This window comes from Candoia aspera, chromosome 8, assembly GCF_035149785.1.
Source record: "Candoia aspera isolate rCanAsp1 chromosome 8, rCanAsp1.hap2, whole genome shotgun sequence".
Taxonomy (NCBI): domain Eukaryota; kingdom Metazoa; phylum Chordata; class Lepidosauria; order Squamata; family Boidae; genus Candoia; species Candoia aspera.
The window spans coordinates 18435708-18461794 of NC_086160.1; the positions used below are offsets into that span (position 1 = coordinate 18435708).

General features: G+C 37.8%; 1 protein-coding gene across 1 annotated transcript in view; it reads right to left on the reverse strand.

The window, feature by feature from the left end:
• Positions 1-26087, reverse strand: part of DLC1 (DLC1 Rho GTPase activating protein) — a 283634-nt gene that overhangs the window by 166352 nt on the left and 91195 nt on the right. Inside the window, exon 5 of the mRNA XM_063310381.1 lies at positions 4538-4571. Coding sequence (XP_063166451.1) covers positions 4538-4571 — 34 coding nt within the window. The remainder of the gene's footprint in view (positions 1-4537; positions 4572-26087) is intronic.

Below are 26087 nucleotides of genomic sequence, written 5' to 3' on the forward strand. Positions count from 1 at the left end.
TTAAATGCAAAATTCCAGAGGTTAGCCAGAAGAGATAAGGAATTATTTTTAAACAAGCAATGCGCGGAAGTGGAAGAAGACAATAGACTAGGAAGGACAAGAGACCTCTTCCAGAAAATTAGAAACATTGGAGGTAAATTCCAGGCAAAAATGGGTATGATCAAAAACAAAGATGGCAAGGACCTAACAGAAGCAGAAGAGATCAAGAAAAGGTGGCAAGAATATACAGAAGACCTGTATAGGAAGGATAACAATATCGGGGATAGGTTTGATGGTGTGGTCAGTGAGCTAGAGCCAGACATCCTGAAGAGTGAGGTTGAATGGGCCTTAAGAAGCATTGCTAATAACAAGGCAGCAGGAGACGACGGCATCCCAGCTGAACTGTTCAAAATCTTGCAAGATGATGCTGTCAAGGTAATGCATGCTATATGCCAGCAAATTTGGAAAACACAAGAATGGCTATCAGATTGGAAAAAATCAACTTATATCCCCATACCAAAAAAGGGAAACACTAAAGAATGTTCAAACTATCGAACAGTGGCACTCATTTCACATGCCAGTAAGGTAATGCTCAAGATCCTGCAAGGTAGACTTCAGCAATTCATGGAGCGAGAATTGCCAGATGTACAAGCTGGGTTTAGAAAAGGCAGAGGAACTAGAGACCAAATTGCCAATATCCGCTGGATAATGGAAAAAGCCAGGGAGTTTCAGAAAAACATCTATTTCTGTTTTATTGACTATTCTAAAGCCTTTGACTGTGTGGACCATAACAAATTGTGGCAAGTTCTTAGCGGTATGGGGATACCAAGTCATCTTGTCTGCCTCCTGAAGAATCTGTATAACGACCAAGTAGCAACAGTAAGAACAGACCACGGAACAACGAACTGGTTTAAGATTGGGAAAGGAGTACGGCAGGGCTGTATACTCTCACCCTACCTATTCAACTTGTATGCAGAACACATCATGCGACAAGCTGGGCTTGAGGAATCCAAGGCTGGAGTTAAAATCTCTGGAAGAAACATTAACAATCTCAGATATGCAGATGATACCACTTTGATGGCTGAAAGCGAAGAGGAACTGAGGAGCCTTATGATGAAGGTGAAAGAAGAAAGTGCAAAAGCTGGCTTGCAGCTAAACCTCAAAAAAACCAAGATTATGGCAACCAGCTTGATTGATAACTGGCAAATAGAGGGAGAAAATGTAGAAGCAGTGAAAGACTTTGTATTCCTAGGTGCAAAGATTACTGCAGATGCTGACTGCAGTCAGGAAATCAGAAGACGCTTAATCCTTGGGAGAAGAGCAATGACAAATCTTGATAAAATAGTTAAGAGCAGAGACATCACACTGACAACAAAGGCCCGCATAGTTAAAGCAATGGTGTTCCCTGTAGTAACATATGGCTGTGAGAGCTGGACCATAAGGAAGGCTGAGCGAAGGAAGATCGATGCTTTTGAACTGTGGTGTTGGAGGAAAATTCTGAGAGTGCCTTGGACTGCAAGAAGATCCAACCAGTCCATCCTCCAGGAAATAAAGCCAGACTGCTCACTTGAGGGAATGATATTAAAGGCAAAACTGAAATACTTTGGCCACATAATGAGAAGACAGGACACCCTGGAGAAGATGCTGATGCTAGGGAGAGTGGAAGGCAAAAGGAAGAGGGGCCGACCAAGGGCAAGATGGATGGATGATATTCTAGAGGTGACGGACTCGTCCCTGGGGGAGCTGGGGGTGTTGACGACCGACAGGAAGCTCTGGCGTGGGCTGGTCCATGAAGTCACGAAGAGTCGGAAGCGACTAAACGAATAAACAACATCTACTTCACTGGATAAATGAGAGTCTAGCATATATTGGGCCAGACAGGCTTATTGGTAAGTCTAAGTATTTTATAACTATAAAGCTACTCTCTTCTTCCAAGGAGAGGCAGGAGGTGAGAGACTGAGAGTCGCAGCTAGAAGTTTCTTTTTCCCAATTGCAAGTAGATGCAAGTCCTGACAGTAGCAACACAGGATTTAATTTACTCACTGGGCCTGGGACTCAGGTAGGTAATTTGGAATTATATACCAAAAGGAACTATATGAAGAAATGTGGATTCATCTAGTATGGAAGTGAGAACAGCAAGAAAGATTAGTTTTCAATGATGGAAACATCATGGGACTTCAAATTTACCATCTTAGATAACTAATATATATATATGCTTTCCATTTATGAATTGGCTGTTAGATGTAATAAAAAGAAATCAATAAAATGCTCTGTGGTCAAAATTTGACAATGTGTTCAAAAACTAGGCTCAGTGATTTATGAAATTGAACATTACGTTTCTTTTCTTAGTGTGCTTTTCCTTTTCCTTTCTCTTCTTTTCTCCTCCCAGCTCTGTATATTAAAACAATAAAAAGAGGGAATACTAGATCTGGGCTGCAAGCACCCAGATAGCCATTACATTAGATAGCAGCAAATAGGATATATTTTTCTGTACTTCTTTGTTTCTATCTAGTTTCCTGGATTTTGCAGCCCAGATCTGATGGCCCTCACTCAGGCCTTCTGCCCAAAAACCCTGGGAGAACTGGAATCAGTAGGATAAAGATATCAGGGAAAGTATAGGCAGGAACATCAGAAGGGTTTTATTCTTTTTTCCCAGTGTTTTTGCTCAGTTGCATAGTTTATCTTTGATTACATTTTCTGGACCTCTACTTGCATATCTGTTTTCTGATGAATGATTGCTAGCTTCTGTACATAGACCTAAGACTGCTATAACTCAGTTCAGCTATGGTACGCATCAAGAAATTACCTTGCTGCATTTATTGATCTTTAAATTGTTTCAGTTATTCATTTATGGTTACTCCAGTGTTAAATTTGTATTAGCACTGCATGCTCCAAAAGTACTTAAGCCAGATCACCTGGTTAAAAGAGTAAAACTGGACCCATTCACTTAAATGCTTAGCCCTAGGATAGGGTGATCTTCTGTTCTATGCTATTCAGATTCTAGAGTAACAGGGAAAAGGAAGGGCTTTTCTACACTTGGCAGAGGTGGTGGTATCTTTATTACCTGCCTTGGAAAGGGTTATTTTACCTTGGACTCAGGTAAAGAGAGTGGGAAGATAGAGACACCAGGAAAGGATCTGGCAGACGTGTATTCAGGATATGATACCATGTTACAGAAATGATGCAAAGATGGTTGTGTTATCTGCAGTGATTAATTTTTGAATGGCAACAGTTAATTAATTAATAATTTTAATATTAATAATTAATAGTGGACAGCCAGGAAAACAAACAGATGGATCATTGAACAAATCAACCCGGAGTTCTTACTCAAGGCACAAATGACCAGGTTCAAATTATAGTACTTCAGTCATATTATGCGAAGATTAAGCTCTCTGGAAAAGGCTCTAATCCTGGGAAAGGTGGAAGGTAAGAGAAGAGGAGGATGACCAGCAGCAGGGTGGATGGACTCAGTTACAGTGGTGATGAGTGCACCATTGGAAGACCTGAAAGACCAGGTTAGGGACAGATCATCATGAAGAAAACCTATTTATGTGGTCACTAGGGGTTGAAAACAAACCTTGATGGCACATAATCAGTCAACCAGTTAATAAGGTAGTTGTCACAGTGTGTAGTTTCTGAATATTGCTCTCTCATTTCCCTCTGATGCAACTGTTTATTATTGCATCTCCATGAATACGTGTGAGTTTATGTATGTGAGTGCACACACAATGTGGACATTCCAGTCAGATGTTCTGATTGCAGGGATCTCATATATGCAAGTGGAACTTCCTTTGCAAACCTCTGTGCTCAGTCCACAGATGTTAGAAAGAAAAAGTATTCAGAGAGTAGAACTAAAAATATAGTTTTACTCCTTCTTCAGCACAATCAACACTTTACCAAAGTAGCAAAATCATAGTGCAAAATCATAGTTTATCTGAAGTGAGAAAAAATGTTATAAAGCAGCAATCTACCAGACTGGACAATTTTTTAAACACCACACATCATAATAATCTTTCAGTAAGTTCTTAGTGAAAGAGAGAAGTTAGGATGTTTTATAGTAACGGAGAGGCTTTAAAATGTAATTTCCAACTATGTGCAGAATGCACACTGATTCATCAGAAGCTATTCAGCTGTCTGCATGTGTGTTCCAAATTGCTATTACATGTTTTCTAGACAAAAGAACCAACAACAGAATGATCCAGAAGACAATTATTTCTTTGTTACTGAGGGTTAAGAAAGCAAGATCCCAGCCTATTATATCAGATCTTGTCTTTCTGACTGATCGTTGGCCATATTGCCTCAGGCCAAACTTATTTTTTACCAGAACTGACCTATAAACATTGGAGAAATCTTTACCAATATATACCACTTTTTTCTGCAGTGGAATGAAAATGCAGATTATTAGCAGCAAGCACTTAATATTTGCTAAGTTCATAATTTGCACATTCTGCTGAAATTGTACTTCAAGGCTGCTTCTTTCTTTAGGGATATATAAGGTACTATTCCACAGAATCAGTTGAAGGGGAAGAGCAAAACAAATATGCCATCATTCACTCACCAGCCTTCGCCTTTTCTGTAATAACTGGCATAGCCTGAAAAAAGAAAGAAAGAAAATTGTCATATTTTCTCCCTCCTTATTTATCATCTTTTTAAAAAGTTATTGAGCTTTAGAAATCATTTTCCTATCATAGCTAAGATTCTGTATAACAATGAAATCTCTCTGCAGTAAATGCATATAGTTTCCTAGAATCCAGACAAGTAATGCAGCTTGAACTAAGAGAGTGTAACATTAAATTTAAGAATGAAGAGGTTAAAACATTCATAGACATTGGTGGTACACAATTTAGGAGATAACCTTAGATCCAATTAGGTTAGCTTATTTTAAAGATTCTAATTTTAAAATGTGTTTAACTGGTATTATTTTTTTAACTTCAAAATTTGCTTCCTCTGCAGCTTCTGATAAACGGGGTCCCTACATACCCAACATTTGCTGCTACTTACCACTCAATAGCTTTGACTAGTATTCCTATTCTTCAGGCCTTCCAGATACAGTACATATCTCCCATAATTCAAGTCTATGGGGAATTAGGAGAACCGTAGTCAACATAACTGGAGGATGGAAGGTCAAGAGAACGTGCTTAGGGCTTTTATGCACAACAGCCCTAAGCTCTTGTCTCCTGTGCTAAAATTGGCTGGAAATAAAGCCAGTTTAAGAAACTACTGTTGGATTACACTGCAGTTTTGCAATATTCTTATCACTTGAATTGGAAGAGGAAATTCAAACTTCACTTGTTTACAGGGCCTTATGGAAGGCCAGCAGGATGGGACTAATGTAATCTCAAAGGGGCTGATGTTCCAAAGGGCAGGTGCCATGGCAGAAAAGGCTGTCCTTCGGGCCCCCACCAATAAACATTCCTTAGCCAGCAGTACCTGGACCATGCCTCTCCTGATGGATCATGTAGGATGGGTAGAGATGACTGGGGAGAGACCGTTCCATAAGTAACCCAGTCGCAAGCTATGAAGGGCTTTAAAGTGACAACCACCACCTTGAATTGTACCAAGAAACAGAAAATCTGTATTTTCTATGTTTTTCTTATTTTAAGACTTTTCCTCCTGATTTATCATTAAATGCCACACATTTTTGCTGAAATAAAATGTACTTTACTCTTTAATTATAATTGTATGATTGCCTCAATTCTTCCTTAACATTTTTGTAACTCACGCTGATGCTAGAGACTACCACTTTATTTTCTGGCATATGAACTGAAATAAGAAGAGAGGAAGCAGAAGGAAGAGGAAGAGAATGAAGTAGTAATAGCATTGGTGGTAGCAACAGTAGTAGTTGGATGAGGCAGGGATCCTCATCTGCATAAATGGAAATATCTGTAAATACATTTGCATGCTATAGATGACATTATTCACTCCTTCCTTATTTCAGAAATGTACAAAATATACAAGAACAAAAATATATTATTTAAACAAAACCAAGGGAAGAGAAAACTTCAGTCAAGTATGCAAATATTAAAAATACAAATATTTATAGTAAGGTAAATAATTAAAAAGTTTTAATCATTACTTTTCTAATTCTACTTAAAGACAAGTATCCATAAAAAAATTCCAGTGTAACTTTAAAAAAAAAAAAAAAGGATAGTAAGAAACAAGAAAGTATTGTTGACTTCTTCTGACAAGCCCCATATGACTTAAGGTTCAGGGGTGAGGTGCTGACATAATTTGTTAATTCTCAGCCCTGTAGGATAACACGCCTTACTGTTACTTATGAAAAATTGCATCTAAAAAATATATTTGAATTCACTGTGGACCTTCTTCAGTGCTTTCCATGTGTTTTAAATTAATTGCATTCCCAGGAAGTGATATAACATTTTTGGCAAAAGAGCAATTAAATGGGATTTTCCTGCACAACCAGATGGGTCTAATGTAGCTTCGGATTATTCCAAACTCCTTACACTTGATGAAACAAAAGAACAATTCTAATACCTTCCACATGATTGAACAGTACACTTCCAGATTGTTTTTCTGTTTCATACTGTTAATATGATCAGAAAAACAAAACCAAAGTACTAGATATGTCATTAAACTAAACACCTACTTTTAGTTGTTTCCTAATGAAATTTACTACCACACTGCAATTAGCAACACTGCCTATCATTTCAAAAACAATAATTTGCCTGTATAATAATCATTTAAGAGAGATACAGTTTTGAGTCAAGGATCAGAATGTAAGGTCAACTAACATTTTAACAAAAATGAACACATTAGAAGGAATGGACAACTTTTTTTAAAAGGACAAACAGGAAATATCTACTGGCATTTATACCACCAATAAACAGTTATCTATATAAAAAAAGGGTGAACCAATATAGTTAACTGGTTCACAAGATATAGGATATGAAGTTACTTTGATTTGGGGCACTTCTACGTGATATGTTTTCTATTCGTCAATCACTTTAAACCATTTTGAAGTGAACTGTGTGACAAGTCTTAACTGCTGCAACCTTAGGATGCAGAGAACACTATGTGTCCTTTCTACAGCTCACCAAAAGGAGAGTGTAAAAACTATTTAATCACTGCTCTGGCCAATGTAGTACAAGTTCTGGAGCAACAAAAAGTCCCTTCACCCCAAAAGGAAATAAATTATTATTCTTTTCCCCTCCATGTGAATCGAAGCAAATGATAGCACCCAGCTCAGCCTTTCTCAACCTTTTGACCCTGGAGGGACCCTTGAAATATTTTTCAGGCCTCAGGGAACCCCTGCACATTCAGGCTCAAAACTAGGCCAGAAGTTACAAAATTATTATATTCGTTTCATGGGTAGGCCTGTATATACGCATTAAAAGTGTTCTTAAACTAAAAATAAAGAATGACACTTACCTCTTTAATGTGAAGTTGCCCAAATTTGAAATAATTTTTTAAATAAATCATCGTCTCCCAGGGACCCCCTAGTGACATCTCGAGGAACCCTAGGGTTCCATGGAACCCTGGTTGAGAAACTCTGACCTAACTAACCCAGGCTGATTTCAACAACCCAGGCTTGTATATAGTTACAGTGGATGGAGACCACCAACCAAGTCCCAACCAAATCCCAGAGCTGTAGACTAGGAAATTGAAAAAAATCCTAGAAGAAGGAAGTATCAAATGACTTTCTTTTGTTGTGAAGACAAAACCAACACATGTCCATGACCCTGTGAGATCCTAATTGGAGTAGGCTCATAGGGAACAGGGATGGCTAAATTTTGTTCTTTGTGGTGTGTTGGTTGGTAGAGACATTGCTGGCTGGCAGGAGAAACCATTGATTACTGGATTGAAGTAGGATCAGGGACTTCCTGTCACAGATGCTACTGTCAAAGGGGGTCTGGGATGCCAAAGGCAGTAATGAAGATGGAGCTGATTACCGTACTGCAGTGTTTCTCAACCTTGACAACTTTAAGATGTGTGGACTTCAACTCCCAGAATTCCCCAGCCAGCCATGTTTTATATTGTAAACTCTGGGCGGTTTACAATATAAAACAATAAATATATAATAAAATTTCAATATAAAACACATTATAAATAATTTCACAGAGTTACCAAATATAATAAAATCCAGATGGCTATGGTCTCATTCAGTCATTGTATAGGAGGGGCACTTCAAGGTACTAGCCAACCCCAAGTATGACTATTCTCCTGCCTGCCCCAAGTCCTACAGTTGCCAAGGTTGAGAAACACTGCCATAGTGACTTGCAGAGAATTATAATGGGATACACTACATTAGTCTGGCTGAGGTGAATTTAGTGCTGGTTTAGAGCTGGTCCTTTCTTTTAGCCCAGCTTCCTCTTCCCTAAACGCTGTTTTACCAAGGTGCTTTCCCAGTGCCTAGAGGCTGTACAGGCCTGAATGGGAAAGAATTGGAATACATAGCAAATAAAAATTTTAAGCAGTACAGTATTCAAGGGGCAGGAATTGCTAATTCGAATAGAGATGCCCTTAATAGCTCTCACTTCCTCCTACGTGCTCAGCAACAAAGAGGGAAAGTTTAGAATGTACTGTAACATAAAGGAATTCTCACCTAATTACTCCCAGGTCATAAGATTCCAAAACACATAAATAAGAGGAAAAAAATGATTAAAAAGCCTTCCCTTTAATCTGCAAGGGGAGCCCCACATTATTTTGTGAAGAGACTGCATGGGTCAGGCACTGCGTGTGGCATCTAGGAGTGATGGCCGTTCATTGTTTGTGCCAGAGTTGTTTGAATTATCTCCTTCCATTCACTCCAGAATTAGTCTCCCTCCCCCCCCTCACAGTAATGGGATTTAAATTGACCACCAGCTGAACTTTTAATCCCAAATGATACAATCAAGATCACTACCTGAGTTTCGTGTGGCTTGACTGAGTCTGCTGGTTCCTTCCCTATACTACAGCTGCTGCAAATTCAGATCAAGGGAGACTCTAATTTTATTTTTATATCTATATTTACCAGGACATAGTATGTGCATTTGTCTGGTTGTGTGCAAATAAATAAATATGAGCAGTTGCTCTAAAGAGATAGTCATCAAGTCACCGAGTTACCCTTCCATTTAAAAACTTCTTGCAAGCATTGAATTGCTAGTATACATGCACACACGTACCAAATTCATGCAGAAGTAGCTTGAAAAAACCCTAAATCAGCAGCCAACTAGCTAGTCTCTTATTGAAAAGGAAGAGAAAATAACTTGCCTATTTCACTTAAGTTCCCTTCACCTGGGCTATTGTGCCTGCTGAATGGTTAGTTGGAAGGATGTGTGTCAAAGAGTCAAAACAGCTTGGATCAATCCAATGTCTTAAACGAGAATCAGCAGGGTGGCATGCACTTGTCTGGATGTGTATCAAAATAATAATTAAAAAATTAAGTAGCTGCTTTGAAGGGGGACCTGGGAAGCCATCAAGATACCCTTTTCCTCTAGAGACCTGTGCATGGAATGTTACACCAGCTGAAGTCCAGCAGCTGGGAGGTGGAGTGAAGCAAGAGTTCCCACCACTGGGAAAACAGACCATCAACATGCTCTGCATATTTTCATCATTACAAACAGAAAAATAAGTGTTGTTGTAGTTTTGGATGTACCACAGCTGAACCAGAAATTAATCTGCTCTGTTGCTGAACATAGATGGTAGCATAGAAAGAGCCAGTTATGGAATTGATCCTGGACCAATGCAGAAGTCTTAGGTGAAAATGCATGCATTTAAAGGGCAGTCTGCATCTGTATCAGTCTAAAGCCTTCCTTTTCTGTAAAAACCAAGAAAATCTTCACCCTTTAGAATTACCTGCTGCCCCTTTTGTTGTGAAAAATTTTTATAGCACTAGAGCAATTTGTGGGCAAATATTGTTTAGTTCAAGCAAATAGGTCAGATTTTGGAATACCTGCAACATTCATACACTCATCCCTCAAAAATTTACAAAAAGGGAATCCCCTTAGATTCCCAGAATGCTTTGTCCCAAAGAGATCTCCTCATCTCCTTCAAACATTCGTCAGAGGCACCATACTGCCATCCTCATTGTGATTGTTGCTACTGTAAGTCCAGGGAGAGGTAAAAGGAAAAAATCCATCCAATATCCCCTCCTTTTTTGTCATTTCCTGGTCTAATTTCCTCAGGAACTCAGTGACCCCAGAGTTGCCTGTTTTTGCTTTCTCACAGCTGATGTCCTCAGTCTTCTTTTCTTTCTGAACATTTTCCCCACAAGCCTTGCTGGGTGAGGAAAGTGGTGACACACAATTGTCCGTAGGGACTGTAAGATCAACTAGCCAGAGATGTACCTCATAGATGATCCATGGGCCAAGGGTTGCACCCTCTAGATTTATAGACTTTCCTTCTACCACAGAGAGTTGAGTTTAGTTTACATTCCTTGCAGCAAAAACAACGCAGAAATATTCCCCAAAAGCAAACCAGGATTCTTTGAATATCAACCAGCTGTACAACCTCAGGATTTTTTTAAAAGGGTGTTTAATCAACTATCTAAAGCTTTAGTTAATTCTTGACTAAATCTAACAATTTAATTAATTAAAACTTTTAGTCTAATTAAGGCCACCTTTCCAGTGCTTTGAACTACTGCATGTGACATTCAGAAAGTATGCAGGCACAGGCTTTATGACAAGACATTACTATGCTAAACAAAGCTGTATCTCAGGAGGCTTTGCCTGCTAAGGAGCAGTTTAAGAAGTCTTGTCCAAAGAAGCAGCCTCAGTCTTAGAGCAAAGGCAGTCTCTTAGTCTCTTATCTGCTTGTCAAACAGGACCATTAAGTGGCTTTCTATACTCAAAACATTAAATAAAACTGATGAAACATGGTAATAAAAACAAGAACAAAACACACTGTAAAACAAAAGTACAAAGCATGAAAACCAATCTTAAAATAGAAATATGAACAATAGAACTATACTTGCCACTATAGCCTTCCAAAAAAGGAGGCTTTGCGTTAGCCTTAGTACAATGCTCAAGGAGAGAGATGCTGCAGCTGGAATATGCGCAGCCATTTACAGCAGTTCTTAGGGACTAAACAAAGGCCTTCCCAGTGATCTTAAGCCATCAGAGAGAAAGGTAGACGCATTCCTCAAAACAACCACAGGTCTGATAGTCTAGAAGTCTAAAGATTAAAATTAATACTTTGAGTTGTGCCTATGACCACACTCTGAACATGCAATTATTTGGAAACTGGGATTATAAATACTCACCAGAATCCAACATTTTCATCAGAATGACAAAATGAATGTTGTGACATAAATTCTGCCCTTATGAACATGTGTGCAGCATCAGAATGCATCTATTAAAGGGATAGAGCTTGGATCACAATGTCACTCATTTTGTTATTTACCTCCTCCTCACAGACCCCCATAATACTCTCCAGCTGCTGAGAGTCAGTAACATAGGTTGCATCCTCTTGGATCTCAGATATTTTGTATTTCCTGAACACTTTTGTACAGGCACGTCCAGATAGCCATCTTAAAGTATAACCTCTCAAAGCTAACTGAAAAGTAGGATGGCATTAAATCTGGTGCTCTGAGAGCTGTGCCCCCTTCTGACTCTGTAACAAGCCAGGAACATAGTGCTGTCCATACAGTTTTAATGTGGGGCAAATTATGGAAAATAATTTGTGGATCCTCTTGGCTTCCAAGTCCCTCCCACCAAGCATCAACTGCAGGCAAAAAACCCCACCATCAGTCACTCTGCTTAATGAATGATGAGGCAGAGCTTGGTGAATGTTGGTTGGTGCTCTGAAAGGTGAATTTAGCCACTTGCCAAATTGCCCAACTAACAGGTTGCTACTGTGGAGGTGTGTTGAAAAAGGTCCCTCCTGCTTCATCCTGTGGCCTCCTCTGCATCTATCCTATGACCTGTCAGCTGGGTGTGGGATGAAAGAGAAGGATGGTTGCACCTGAAAGTAGCCTGTCGAGTAGGCAAAACAGCACCAGTAATAAAAACAGTAAAAACGATCCTCATATAAAACCTGTTGTTGGCAGAAGCAGTAGAAAACTGTAAGGCAGTCACATCAAACAGCATTTGTAATTTGAGATAATGTTATTTGAGAATGATTAAGTTGTCTGTGTTCCATTACTAGTTATTGGTATTGTTTTTTTCTGAACTTATTATGGACATTTTATTTACCATCTATCTTAAGTTTAAAGATTTATATATTTGTCAACCACCAATAGTCCAAAGTGAACAGCAACAATATTTAAATGGAGAAAATAAATAAATAGCCTTTCTGTGCAGCACAGACTACATCCTCTCAAAAGGACGCTAGTCCTGTTTTGAAACACAGGTCCAACACTCTTTCAAAAGAGCACCAAATCTGAACCTCTCTGTGTGTGTGTGTGTGTACATGGATATGGGCTTGAAAATATGCTTTGGAAAGTACCAATCAAGCATTACATGGGCAGATGCCTCTGTGGAAGCCAGATATCTGGTCTCTTCTGTAGCTTCAGCCAAATTGTCATGGATGGCAATGTTTAGCAACTGGAAGGGAGGGAGCATGCCCACAGCAACCTAAAATGGCCAACAGCCATCATTAACTACATTGTAAATGAAGTGTGCGAGGTTGTCTCCAGGGCAAAACTTGTGTCAGGAAAAATACTCTAAATCTGGAACAGCTAATACCTGTACAGTGTAAAGCTGCTTTAGCTGTGGGCTGAAGATGAGACAAAGGTCACATCACAAAAATATATCATTTAAAACTGGTTAGGAAGAAATGCTTATGCCATGGTTAGGAGGGCCTGAAGATGAGCTCTAATTTAGGTCGCAGTGAGTGCATGATATCCTGACTTTACTAGAATGTGTATTACAGTGAGTAAGCTTGCATTTCTTAAGGGTATGTCCAATCAGTACATCAAAGATAGCATTTCCTGGCCATATCCTCCATCTGAGAATAAAGCAGCAAAGTTGGGATCATGTTTTCAGTTGTGTCATGTTTAAGACATACACTGAAGTACTGTGCATAAATTATTGGTGAGTTATCCTTGCCCCTTCCTACAGTGAATTAATATTAAATATAAAGCAGATGTAATTCAATGACATTACAAATTACAGATATATTTTAATAACATGAAACCGCCAGCTCAGGTCTCAAGACAGATATTCATTCAAAAGGAAGTGGAACTAGCCCAAATTATTCCAGTCTTATCTCAACCACATATAAGTACTCCTGAGGCTCTATAATAAAAATGTAAGACTTTACAATAAAATCATATTTATAGATATGTCTATTTCAACAGTTGCCAAAGAAAGAAGGAAACATGAGATTTCAATTTGCAGCCCTTAAGATACCAGTGCATTTTTATATTCTTGTAATTAACTTTGGCAGATTTTAGAACTTTATTGATGTGCTTGTGGTGGCAAAAGGATTTCCAAGATAAACATTAGCTGAACAAATGACTTGTAGGAAAAAAAAAACCCTGCTGTTGTGTAAATGAATGAATCTCAATAGAATCTCTGTGATGGATGAGAAGCGTTAGCCCTCACAAGGATGGTCTGTTTCTAAGTAAAACATGTTTGATCTTAGCTCTGACCTTAAACGCTTTCCGGAACAGTAACTTAGACAAATTCTGTTTCAACAAATGCTATTTAATATTACAGCATTACTAAGTTGAACTAAGATAAGAAGAGAATGTGAGTATACTGTAGCAAACATGAAAATCCTGCCACCCAATGGCTCCGTGCACCTGTTTTTTTTTTTCAGGTCTTTAGGCATCAGCTGTCATGACTGGGAACGCTAGTAAGGGATATCTCTTTATCACTGGCTCTTTGTAAGCCTGTTGCACTGAAAGCACTTTCAGAACCCTTCATAGTAAGCATGAAGAGATCTAGGAGGCAACTAGCAATTGAGGATGTGTTTACTGTGCATGGCTATATCCCCTCCATAGCTCTTTTCATGTTCAGTCAAATGCTGAATTTGATATAGAGTGGAGAACATCTGCCAACTTTAGAACTGATTGATCAGGGCCTCTTCATCCTTCTGGGTTCATGAGCAATGAGTATCTCTGCTGGAAAGTGGAGGTTCCAACTCAAGAACACTGTTGTGTGTGGAGAAAAGGTTCTCGACTTCTAACAGACTGAACTCAGCTTCCCAGAGTATTGCTAGACTCTCAAACCTTAATATGTGGAAATGTGTTCTAAATAGGCAGGAGGATGGCAAGGAATCTCTCCAGTTTATACTTCCAACTGGATATAAAAGGTTGTAGGAATACACATGGCTTAGATAACTTAGTGTTACTGCTAGGCTAAGAAGAGTGATTGAGATCTTTTCTGTAACATAATATTGAGGAAATAAGAACAGAGCAAGATTACAGACAAAACAAAACAAAACAAAAAACCAAAACAAAATCTTGCATGGATCTTTTGCCATCTCCTAGCATCTATATATCTAAACTTAACGGGGTGTGATTTAAAGAAGGAATAAATGGGGAATTTAGTGTCCATGGTCATTATGTAACCAAAACAGTGAAATATTTGAATAGAAATATGTATATGTGCATGTTTGTGTGCATATGTATATGTGTGTATGCATTTGTGTGTGTGTGTGTGTGTATGTATATATATATATATATATATATATATATATATAGTATGTGTTTATATGTATGTGGTGTGTGTGTGTGTATGTGTGTGTGTGTGTGTGTGTGTATGTATGTGTGTGTGTGTATGTATGTATGTATATATATATATATATATATATATATGAAATAATCAAACCTCTTATAGCAGTAAGGCTTTTGTACGCACAAAGATGGAAAGATATACAAATTCCCACAATGGAGGAATGGATAGTGAAATTAATGGAATTGGCACAGATGGCAAAACTGACAGCACTGATAAGAGAAAATACTGTGACTGGATTTGTTTCTACTTGGAAACTGCTTTTGGACTATTTGTTTGTAACTGGAAAAAATTAAGTTTTGATTTTGCGTTTTGACAATTAAAGTTGCAGGTTTTTATAAAAATAATATTAGTTAAGGTTTAATAAACATTAAGAGATTAAGCTATTGCATGTGTATTTATATCTGTGTTGGAGAAGGTTGGAAGTCACTTTATGCTTAACTTTTCTTGCTATACTTGCACTTTTCAGTTTTTCTTTTTTCTTTTAGTTCTTTATTCAAGCTTTTCTTTATTTTCTATTTTGATTGTAATCTGAAACTTTAATAAAGTTCTTATAAAAAAAGAAATACCATCTGAGAATGCCAAAGATATGTTTAATATCATATCTGTGAGCATTGTAAGTCCTCTGAATGGAAACTTCTCAAGTAACCATAACTTGAGAACAATGGGTCACAGTGTATCACATACATCCCTGCAGCCCTTACTGGCCATCAGTTTTAGTTTTTACTCTAACTTTACCACTATAGAACTATTCAATGGACCCAGTATTAAGCGTTGTTTTGTTTTAATCTTCCCACAGAGACAATCAGAAATACCATGATAACTAGCTAGCCAGAATTAGGCAAACAGACCTGCAGTAGAAATGATATGAAAATAATTTAACAGCTTTCATGGCTTATGTGGGAACTAGGCTAAGCACATAAAGAAACCCAAGGCAATTATGGAGGAATTTCTCTTATGCTTTAAAAAAAGAAAAGAAAAGTCCATATCCCACAAGGGTTTATACGATGTGATTTATTGAGAGCAGTACGGCCACCTGTCACTCTGGAAGATGATCCTATGGAATTTCATGGTCTAGTGGTTGATAATATTATTAGAGCAGAAGACAGGAGGGAGTACAAATGTGTGAGAGTTTTCACCCTTGCTGAAAAAAGGTTCTTATTTTTTTATTTTTTTCATTTATTTTGCTGGCAGAGAATTACATAAAGAACAGAGATTTTAAGAGAAATGAAGCATATTTCATTGGCTTGGGTGGGTGTTGAGAAAATCCAGACACAGTGAAAATTAGGAGCAGATTTTTGTATATATATATTATTCAAAATCTGTTATAAATGAACCCAATGACACAATCAGGCAAAGATTTTTTAGATGGTGGCCTACCATGAACAGGAGGGCTCACCCACCAAATGTGTTGGGCTTTAGGAATGGCAAAATAAACTTGTCTTTGGGTTCTGTTGTAATATGAACATAATACAGATTTTATGGCATTGCTGTCTAAATTGGAGAAAGCTATATTTTTAGTGGCTTCTAATTGCTGTGGTACAGTTAAGTAATTTTAGACTTCAAGCTTAACAGTAAACTATTGCCACCCATCCCTTAAATAGTAATAATGCATATTATTTCATTTATTCCAAAGTATAGTAAGCTTGCCATGCTATGTTTGCAAATCCTGTTCATTCACCTAGATGTGACTCTGGATTTCTGACCAAAGTCTACCCTAACTGCACCACTGTCTACTTAATTTCTATCAAATATGGAAACGGTACCTCAATCACCAAGATTATTTGTGAAGAAGCAACACTACACTATCTGTAGAAGCACAGATGAGTGGTGGCCAACACAGTTTTGCCAGTTTAATATGGCTTGTCAGCTTTGGACACTATGCAGAAAAAATGGATCAAGACTTGATCACACTTGCAAGAGTTATATCCAAAGCAAGTAATTTTAATGCAATACAAGTTGGTCTGCCTGTGGAAGACAATCTGGAAAAATTCAGCTTCAGAGTTAGGGTAGTTTAATACAGCAAGCTGTTAAAAATATGTTATACTACTTAACCAGTGCATTTCTAGATTTTGTTCAAGGTGGAAATTTTGACCGTAATAATTCTAAACTGCTTAGATCCATGTTATTTGATAGAATACCCATGTCCAGATGAACCTGCCCATGACTTGAGATCAGCATTTGAAAGCATATTAGCTTACCTTTCAGATACTAGGGGCCAAATCTATTCCACTGTATGGACAGCTCTCCCAAATGCTATTTGTCTGGTCCTTTTACTCTTGGTTGTTGTTTATTCGTTTAGTCGCTTCCGACTCTTCGTGACTTCATGGACCAGCCCACGCCAGAGCTTCCTGTCGGTCGTCAACATCCCCAGCTCCCCCAGGGACGAGTCCGTCACCTCTCTTCTCCAGGGTGTCCTGTCTTCTCATTATGTGGCCAAAGTATTTCAGTTTTGCCTTTAATATCATTCCCTCAAGTGAGCAGTCTGGCTTTATTTCCTGGAGGATGGACTGGTTTGATCTTCTTGCAGTCCAAGGCACTCTCAGAATTTTCCTCCAACACCACAGTTCAAAAGCATCGATCTTCCTTCGCTCAGCCTTCCTTATGGTCCAGCTCTCGCAGCCATATGTTACTACAGGGAACACCATTGCTTTAACTATGCGGGCCTTTGTTGTCAGTGTGATGTCTCTGCTCTTAACTATTTTATCGAGATTTGTCATTGCTCTTCTCCCAAGGTTTACTCTTGGTAAAAAATAAAAATAGAGTACTTCCTATTACATCACTTTTAGATGCTGCTTTTAAAAATTTTTTTGTAGCTAATAGCAAATTCTTTGTGCAACTGAATTATATTTTAATGTACTGCTTGTCTTATTATTGTAAATATTATGTTTACATTGAGAGCCAGTTTGGTGTAGTGGTTAAGGCACTGGGCTAGAAATCAGGAAACTGAGTTCTAGTCCTGCCTTGGGCACAAAACCAGCTCGGTGACCTTGGGCCAGTTGCAGTGGCAAATCACTTCCAAAAATCTTGCCAAGAAAACTGCAGGGATTTGTCCACTCAGTCTCCGAGAATTGGACTCAACTGAATGGATTAAAAAAAACCCTAATATCTTATTGTGTAGCCAGTAAGCAAGTTAGCAAAAATGTTTATATTATTGGTTACCAGATCTAGTGTGTCCAAAAAGTCAGTTCATTATCATTGACATCACTACCACCACCACCACCACTAGAGAAAATCCAAAGGTAAGTTCAGATATTTGTCATTTGGGATGGTACAGTCTTCTAAGGTGACATACCATCTCATATTTCACATGTGCATGTATGAGTGGCAGGTTTATTACACTAGGATCTTGGCCCCAACTGAAAAATATATGTACTGCAGAAAACACATCTATTTAGCCCTTAGAAATGTGAGCTTTTAATGCAATTCATAATTGGGGTGGGGGAGGCGATTATTCACACAACTGATCCTTTTACATGGAATATAAGAAGACATAGGCACATCAGAGAGCACCATCATGCTAGGGAATAATGATTGTAAATCATCTTTAAGACCTGTTAGTCATTTCTTTGACATGCCATCTGGCCCCATTAGAAATTTGCAACCATATTCCACCCTTTAAATGATTATTCCTGAACATTATTACCATTAACAACATGAATCAGGAACATGTACTTAAATTGAGAACTCCATAATTTAATACTTCTTAATCATTATTTCTTGTAAAAACCGTCCTACTCAGATGATCTTTAGCCTTTAGCTGAGTGCAACTTTTATCTTATGTAAACGAAATTAATCTTGAAACTTGCAATGCTACCCCAACTCTTAAGATTCTGAGACTTTAGCAATTTCCTGTATACCTCAGGAAACTCATACATGTTTTTTTTTTTAGTATTAAAGATCAGTAAATAGGGTTGGGAAGACATTTATTGAATTTTTTATATTTGAACCAAATTGTAAACCAAAATGGAGTTATCCTTCAAAATTCACTTCTCCAGTTTTTGCAATACAGTTCTCCAATAAAAAATGTGCACAAAAGCACAGAGCCTGAAAATAATGCAAATAAATGTGTATTAGGGAAAATGGCTATAGAAACATGCATATTCAAGTCCATGCAAATCCTTATAAAAACAAGTAAAAAACACCCAATTTAAATCTATAAAGAAATAGAACTAGTTGATGAAGGCTGGAAAAATGAGAAATGGAATGATAGTAAAATAATACAGTCTTTAATACTTATAGTATGTTATCAATTCAAAAAGGGGAAAAGAGAAAAAGTTCTGTTTCTGGGAGAAACAACCATGAGAAGTTGGTTTTTTGATAGAGTTGCTGCCTGGAGAAACAAATATTTTATTTTATTTTATTTATTTATAAATTTATTCACCGCCCATCTCTCCCCAATGGGGGGACTCTGGGCGGCTTACAATAAAACAAGATTAAAATATAAAACCATTACAATTAAATATAAAATAAAAATAAAAATATAATAAAATCTATGTGTGTAAGTCTCAACCCTACTGGGATAATCTCCCCAGGGCCCTGTCCGCACATAGCACAGTTTATCTAGTTGGTCCTCATTCTGCAAACGTGCATATTTTTAATTTCTTCTGGAATATAAAAATTAATCTATATTGTGTTCCCAGATTCTCAAAACACACTGATGTTGCTAATCCAGCTCAGGTCCTATGGGTAGGAGTCAAGTTGTACTGGGTCCTATGCTCAGGTCCTATGGGTAGGAGTCAAGTTGTACTGGGTCCTATGCTCAGGTCCTATGGGTAGGAGTCAAGTTGTACTGGGTCCTATGCTCAGGTCCTATGGGTAGGAGTCAAGTTGTACTGGGTCCTATGCTCAGGTCCTATGGGTAGGAGTCAAGTTGTACTGGGCCACAAAACAGAAGTGTGTATGACTGGAAGATGAAGTTAGAGGAAAATTCACGCACAGTGCTAATAACTGAAAAATAATAAGTTTGTGGGAGGCAGGTCTGGAGAGAACTTTGGTTTGCTTCTGTTTGCCAGAGCAAAAAGGTATTGTTTTACACAAGGCTTATTCAGAAGACAAGCTATACGTTTTGCAAATATTTGACAGGTGTCCAGGGACATATCCCAGCACAACTGTGGAGCAGAACCCAGACAAGAAGATTCAGTGAGGCACAAGGGAGAACTGGAACATGTTAAGCTACCTAGACTAAATAGGGTGCTTTCTTATGGAGCTGGCAGCTCTCCTGTCTTGAACGGAAGCAATGATAATCTCAGTTTGACGTGGTTTCTGGGCATCCCAACAGTCTTCATCCTGGCAGCAAAATCTGCCTGGCTCAATCACTTAACACCTCTTGTCAATCACAATCTCTCCAAGAACAAAAGAAACTGGAGTAGGGAAGAACTAGGCACTTACATGCCATTGGACTGATGACACACTCTTTGATGACACACTATTAGGAAATGAGAAACTGCAAACAATTCACATTTATTTTCTCTTACAATAATGCTCGTCTTAGGTGGGGGGCACACAATTCCATGATGATGTAGGAGTTATATATGCATGTACAGAGTGAGGCCTATTATTCTGGAGCCGTATGGAATCACTGGATCATTTCAGAATCTATCAAAGCTGCTGGAAATAGTGTATGTGGGGAATCTGAAATAATTCTAGGTGGAGCATGGAAGAGAGGATGTAAGTTCTCCAAGCATCCAAGAATACATGTGTAAATGTTATTGCTCAAACATCTCACTTTTCATTGGATTTAAATCCCTATACATTTAAAATACTGCTTAAAATACTTGAACATCATACTGACTTGCATTATGAAGAAAAAGTGCTCATAGCTCTGTGTGGTCAGGATGCAGAGTGAGGTATCTGTGATTCTCTTGCTTAGTTTAGGGACACAGCAATTATACGTTTAAAACTGGTGACATCTTTTCATCTTTTAAAAATTGGTATGAAAGTTTAATCTTTTAATGCTACATTCTGGTATAAATCAAGTTTAGGGTCCAGCTTGGCTGACATCAATGAAAAAGCCAGCATTATACATACAGATGCACAAGTATCTCTGCATGCACATATATGTCCATAAACATGTTTCATACCCATTAACATTAAGGAACAGAATAATTTACAGTAAAACAGATCTCTAAAGACCAAAATAATGGAAAGATGAAACTAAAATAGAGAAATATGGATGGCTCCTAGGGGCAGAAAACACAAATTATTCTGTTTTTCTTGCCTTGAGTTGTTGATATTGTTGATATTATTGTAAGGAAAAAAGAGAGCAAGTGATGGGAGATCACAGAATAGATGATGAAGGTTCATTGTCTCCTCTCCTCCCACTAAACTCCGTGAATGAATCAGCAGGATTGCATAATAACAGTCTTCTCTGGAACAGCCCAGCTTGGCAGTTCAAGAGAAACAGATTAGATTCTCTGTTGTTCAAGGCAAGACAATTCATGTGGAGATTACACCACTAGTTAAAAACAGTACTGTTTAGTGCACAGTGTTCTATGAATGCACTTAATTTTCTGACCAATTTAGTTTTTAGTTTAATTTTGTATTACATATAAATGGGATAGAGAATGGGTAGAAAGAGAACAGGAAGGACAACCTGTTACCAGCTCAAGATGTACTCTCAAAACCTGCTGGAAAACCGGACATTCTGTGGCTCCTTAATGGAAAGATGGGTGCAATCCCCCATCCTTCCATTAGATTCTGTTGTCCACCAGCAACAAAACCCCACGCTACTACCTCGCTTTGCTTCATGCTCCCACCCGCTTTGTATATGAAAGTTGTGTGTGGTTTGTGTTCGTGTGCAAGAGGGATGTTTAAATGAATACATTCACACTGTGTGTACCGATTCATTCTTCGTAACTCCCAAGCACACCCACCAAAATCCCATGTAAGAATATGTGTTTTAATAGAATTAGATTGATACTTGATAAAATGTGACATTTGCCATTTACCAAAATATTCTTGAGCTGTATGCATTTTGGGGTTTCTCTTTCTCACTCTGACATGTTAAAAAGAACATAATTTGGATTGCTGAAATAACAGCAGAGGTTCTCTTTGAAAACTTTTATAGATTGATAATATACTAGTCCTAATTAAAACCTCATTATCTTTAAAGTAATTCAGTTCTTGATGTATATGAAATCATGCTCTTAAACTATTTTAGTACTTTTGTACATTTCCACTTAAATCCAATCGTGTTCTCTGCTACAGTTTATGTTCTCTGCAATAGTTCTGCCCAGAGCAATTTATCTGGAAATTGTTAGAGGTGTCATCGCATTCCACTCAGAACAGCAGTTAACAGCATATCTGAGACACTGCTTGTATAGAGTTAAAGTTGAGTAGGCTCTCAACTTTATCAGCTAGATCAATAGCTAATAGTTTGACTGAATATCTGGAAGTCTTCCTGATTCCCCCAGTTGTATCATGGATGTATTAAAGTGTTGTGCACTGAATGCCATAGCTTAGTGGTTAAGTACTTGCCTCTTACGTAGAAAATTCCAGATTAATATCTCAGATTTCTCTAGAGAAATTGTAACCTTTCAACTGTAAAAAGAGTAGAAAGACTATTGTCTAAAATCTTAGAGGAAACCAGTGGATCAATAATATAAATACTATTCTGAATTTCCTGATTTTGTAGATTACTTCCTGCTGCCAGAACCCAGAAAATTCTGGTAAATTCATTTGTAATGTATCTATCTTTGGAGCTAGGCAGCTCCTAGCTTGGTGGTAATGCTATCAACCTAGTTGTAAATTAAGGACAAAGGAAATAAATTAGGGACATATTTGGATTAAAAAAAATGGTTCCACAGAAATATTTACAAAATAGAAGTGGGATCTGATGATGGCCATGGCATATGGAAGATTGCAACTTGCAACATAAGAAAAGCAAATGGTAACAAATATGAGCTTATGAATGACATAAAGAAAAACAGATATGTATTTAGGAAGCTAAAACAAAAGAGAAAGATGTAACAGATCTGACTGAATATGGTCTGCTCATGTTGCCTGGAATTGATAAATTCATGCAGGAAAAAAAGTAAAAGTACAGAATTATGAATGAATGGGTTAAGGTTGTATGTCAGAAAGTATGAACTGGTTTTATCTAGGCTGCTATGGGTCCAGATGATTGATACGAAAAATGGGAAAATGGATGGAGAAATCTTAATACAAGCAGTGCTGATAGAAATGTAGTGGGTAGCATGTGATCTGTTGTGATGAATGAACATGTGTTGAGAGGAACAAAAATGGTGAGTATAAAGAGCATGCTTCTGTGCACTTTGTTATATGGAAGTAAGATTCGGATATGTCAGGAGAAACATAAAAGTAGGTCAAATGCAGTGGGAGTTGGGTATTTTGGAATAGTATGTGGTAAGACAAGAAGCAATAGAGTAAAGAATGAATGGATGTTAAATGAATGAGGATTGAATACAAAAGCGAACAACCAACATAAAAGAAACATGTTAAGATGGTCTGGTCATAGAGAGAGAATGAATGAGGATCAAATTGCAAAACAAATATTTGAAGGAAGAATGAATTAGGGTGACAGAAAAAGAAAGACCAAGACATTCATGGTTGATGAGATCTTCAAAAAGAGAGAGGTGAGCTTAATGAACAAAATCCAATGTATTTAACAGTGTATGAATGTGATGAGAGCAAGGATAATCTGCAAGGACAGAAAGGTATGGTGAGTTATTATGAATCCTGTTGTGCTATGTTTCCTTTTCTTTTTTGCATGCTTTTCTGTGCCTTTAATCTTTTTGGCTTACTATTTTTTCTCTTCTTTTCAGTGTAGTGCATAATATTTTTTACTTTGAAAGGGAATAGCATTTCAGGTTAAAGTATGTATAGAACAGTGTTTCTCAACCTTGGCAACTTTAAGATGGGTGAGCTTCAACTCAGAATGGAATTGAATTCCCAATGCTGGCTGGGGAATTCTGGGAGTTGAAGTCCACCCATCTTAAAGTTGTCAAGGTTGAGAAACACTGGTATAGAATGATTAGTGTCAGGGTTTCACACACTGCTCTTTTTTTCAGCAACAGTATATCTCAAGACAGGGAAACCAAGGGCATAAAAGGTTTAAGGAAAAGTTTTTAACATTTTTTCTACCGATTAAGGGACGCGGTGGCGCTGCAGGTTAAACCGCTGAGCTGTCGATCGGAAGGTTGGCGGTTTGAAACCGTGCGGCGGGGTGAGCTCCCGTTGCTAGTCCCAGCTCCTGCCAACCTAGCAGTTCGAAAACATGCAAATGTGAGTAGATCAATAGGTACCACTTCGGCGGGAAGGTAACGGCGTTCCGAGTCGTCATGCTGGCCACATGACCCGGAAGTGTCTATGACAACGCCGGCTCATCTCCGTTAGAAACGGAGATGAGCACCGCCCCCTAGAGTCGGATTCGACTGGACTTTACGTCAAGGGAAACCTTTACCTTTACCAAGCTCTTTGGCCTAAAAGCTGATGATTTCCAAAAAGAACCCCTGGGGAACCATATAAATTCAAAACATTTAATTATTCACAAAAACATGAGTTGCCTAATCAGGAAGACAAAGCAACCGTGGTGAATCCCCCACCTCCCATATCAGCATCATATGCATTTTTTATACAGAACCTGTTCAACATAAAATGACATTAATAATCGTTTAGATTATTCTGCAACTTCTGCAACTTTTCATCTACTTTGCTGACACTCATGAGTTTGTGGGGCAACTAATACTTTTTTCTTCACAGACACATTAAAAAAAAGACATTTAGCTTGGATTCACTGCTGTATTACAAACTGATACTATAATATTAAGTAGGAAATAATCCAGTATGCCAGGACAAATAATAATATCATTTTTAATATGCAACACACTGAGTATATTTTGGCAAATATCACCAAAGTTTATACAAATTAATTTAGATTTAGATGTAGAGTCCCAATGATGGTTGGTATTTCTGGTGCCTTCGAGTCAGTGTTGTCTCCTGGTAACTGCCTGGACAAGTCCCTGCAGCTTTCTTGGCAAGATTTCAGAAGTTAGATGTTTTGCAACCTTTTCTGATCCTATGTAGCATGCTTGTTAATGAGCACAAAAGGCTTTATGGGTCAGAACTCAATAGTCTGTCAAGTATGACATTGTACATTTTTTAGGGCCAGTATAGTGCAGAGATAGAGGGCCATGGTTCTGAAATGGAGTCATTCAGTCTAGACTGTCTTGGGTCTTTTGGAGTTGTGCATCTGTGATTTTTCCTTACATCCTTAGTTTTACCAGATCAAATCAAATCAAAATCTTTTATAACGATCATAGATCAGAAAATTAGAATTTAAAATATAAATTACAGAACAAAATTAACATTATTTGAGGGAGGTCAGCTGATGTCATGTCTTAACCGCTACCCAGCAATTGGAACTCTCCTACTTATGGCTTGGTTGATATCTGATAATAATTGTTTAGTATAAAACTCATCTGTCTTGCCTGAGAATTGCTGGAGGATTGGTCCTTTTTTTTTTAATAGTAACTGTGATAAAGGAGGACATACTTGACTGTTTCTATTTCTCTAGTATTGCAGGTACATAATCTCTCATGTACAGGTGTTTTATTACATCTGCCATAGAGAAGGGCAGAAGGTAATACAATTTATGTCTAGCTCTGAAGAATCCTTTCCTTAGGCTAGGAAGAGTTAATGTGCTCAGGTTTCCAGGTGTTCATGGTGATGAGCATTCTGGAGGTACACTGAGACAGTGCCAGAGAGGATACATTTTTAGATGATCTCTGTCTCACTTGTGATACTTCAATTCATGGGTTAATTCTTCAATAACAGCAGCTTTCCGCTAATATCAATAAAGATATTACAAAGTGCATTATATGGCTGGAAAGTCATTTCTTTGCCTTTGGTTCCAAAATTCTAGAATAGTATACACAAAAGTAGTGCTTTCCAGCTTTGTTCGATTTTAATTCCCATTATATCCCAGTCACCATGACTGAAATGAAATTCAAGCCACTGTTTGTTCTGTCATAGAAAATTATGGAAGAATTAGGGTTATGAAATTTTCTTGGCAGCATGTGGTTTGCTGCTGTCATCTTCTAGGATGTCTTTTATTTTGGATGTCTCCCTTCCAAATACTAACCAGCTTCCCATCCTGCTTAGCTTTTTGGATATATAACAAGATCACTAGATGCTACCTTTGCTGTAGTCCAATTATGGAAAACAAAATAAACTAATTGCATTTAGCTTTCTCTAGCCTGAAAACTGCTTTCTCCAGCTTGATTTTATTAGCCAGAGAATTTCAAACAGCAAGAAAATCTTCCAATCTGTTTCTTGTGAAATAGAAACATGAGTATAAACAGAATGAAATATTTACTAAATATTTGCTTCTAGAAAAACTATTAAAATTTTATAGGCTTTATGTTATGAGGTTTGACCAAATAAAATTTCTGTGTAAACCAAAGACATACAGTAATTGCATAGAATAAGATTAATTTATCTTGCATACTGTTGTGACATTTTCAGTAT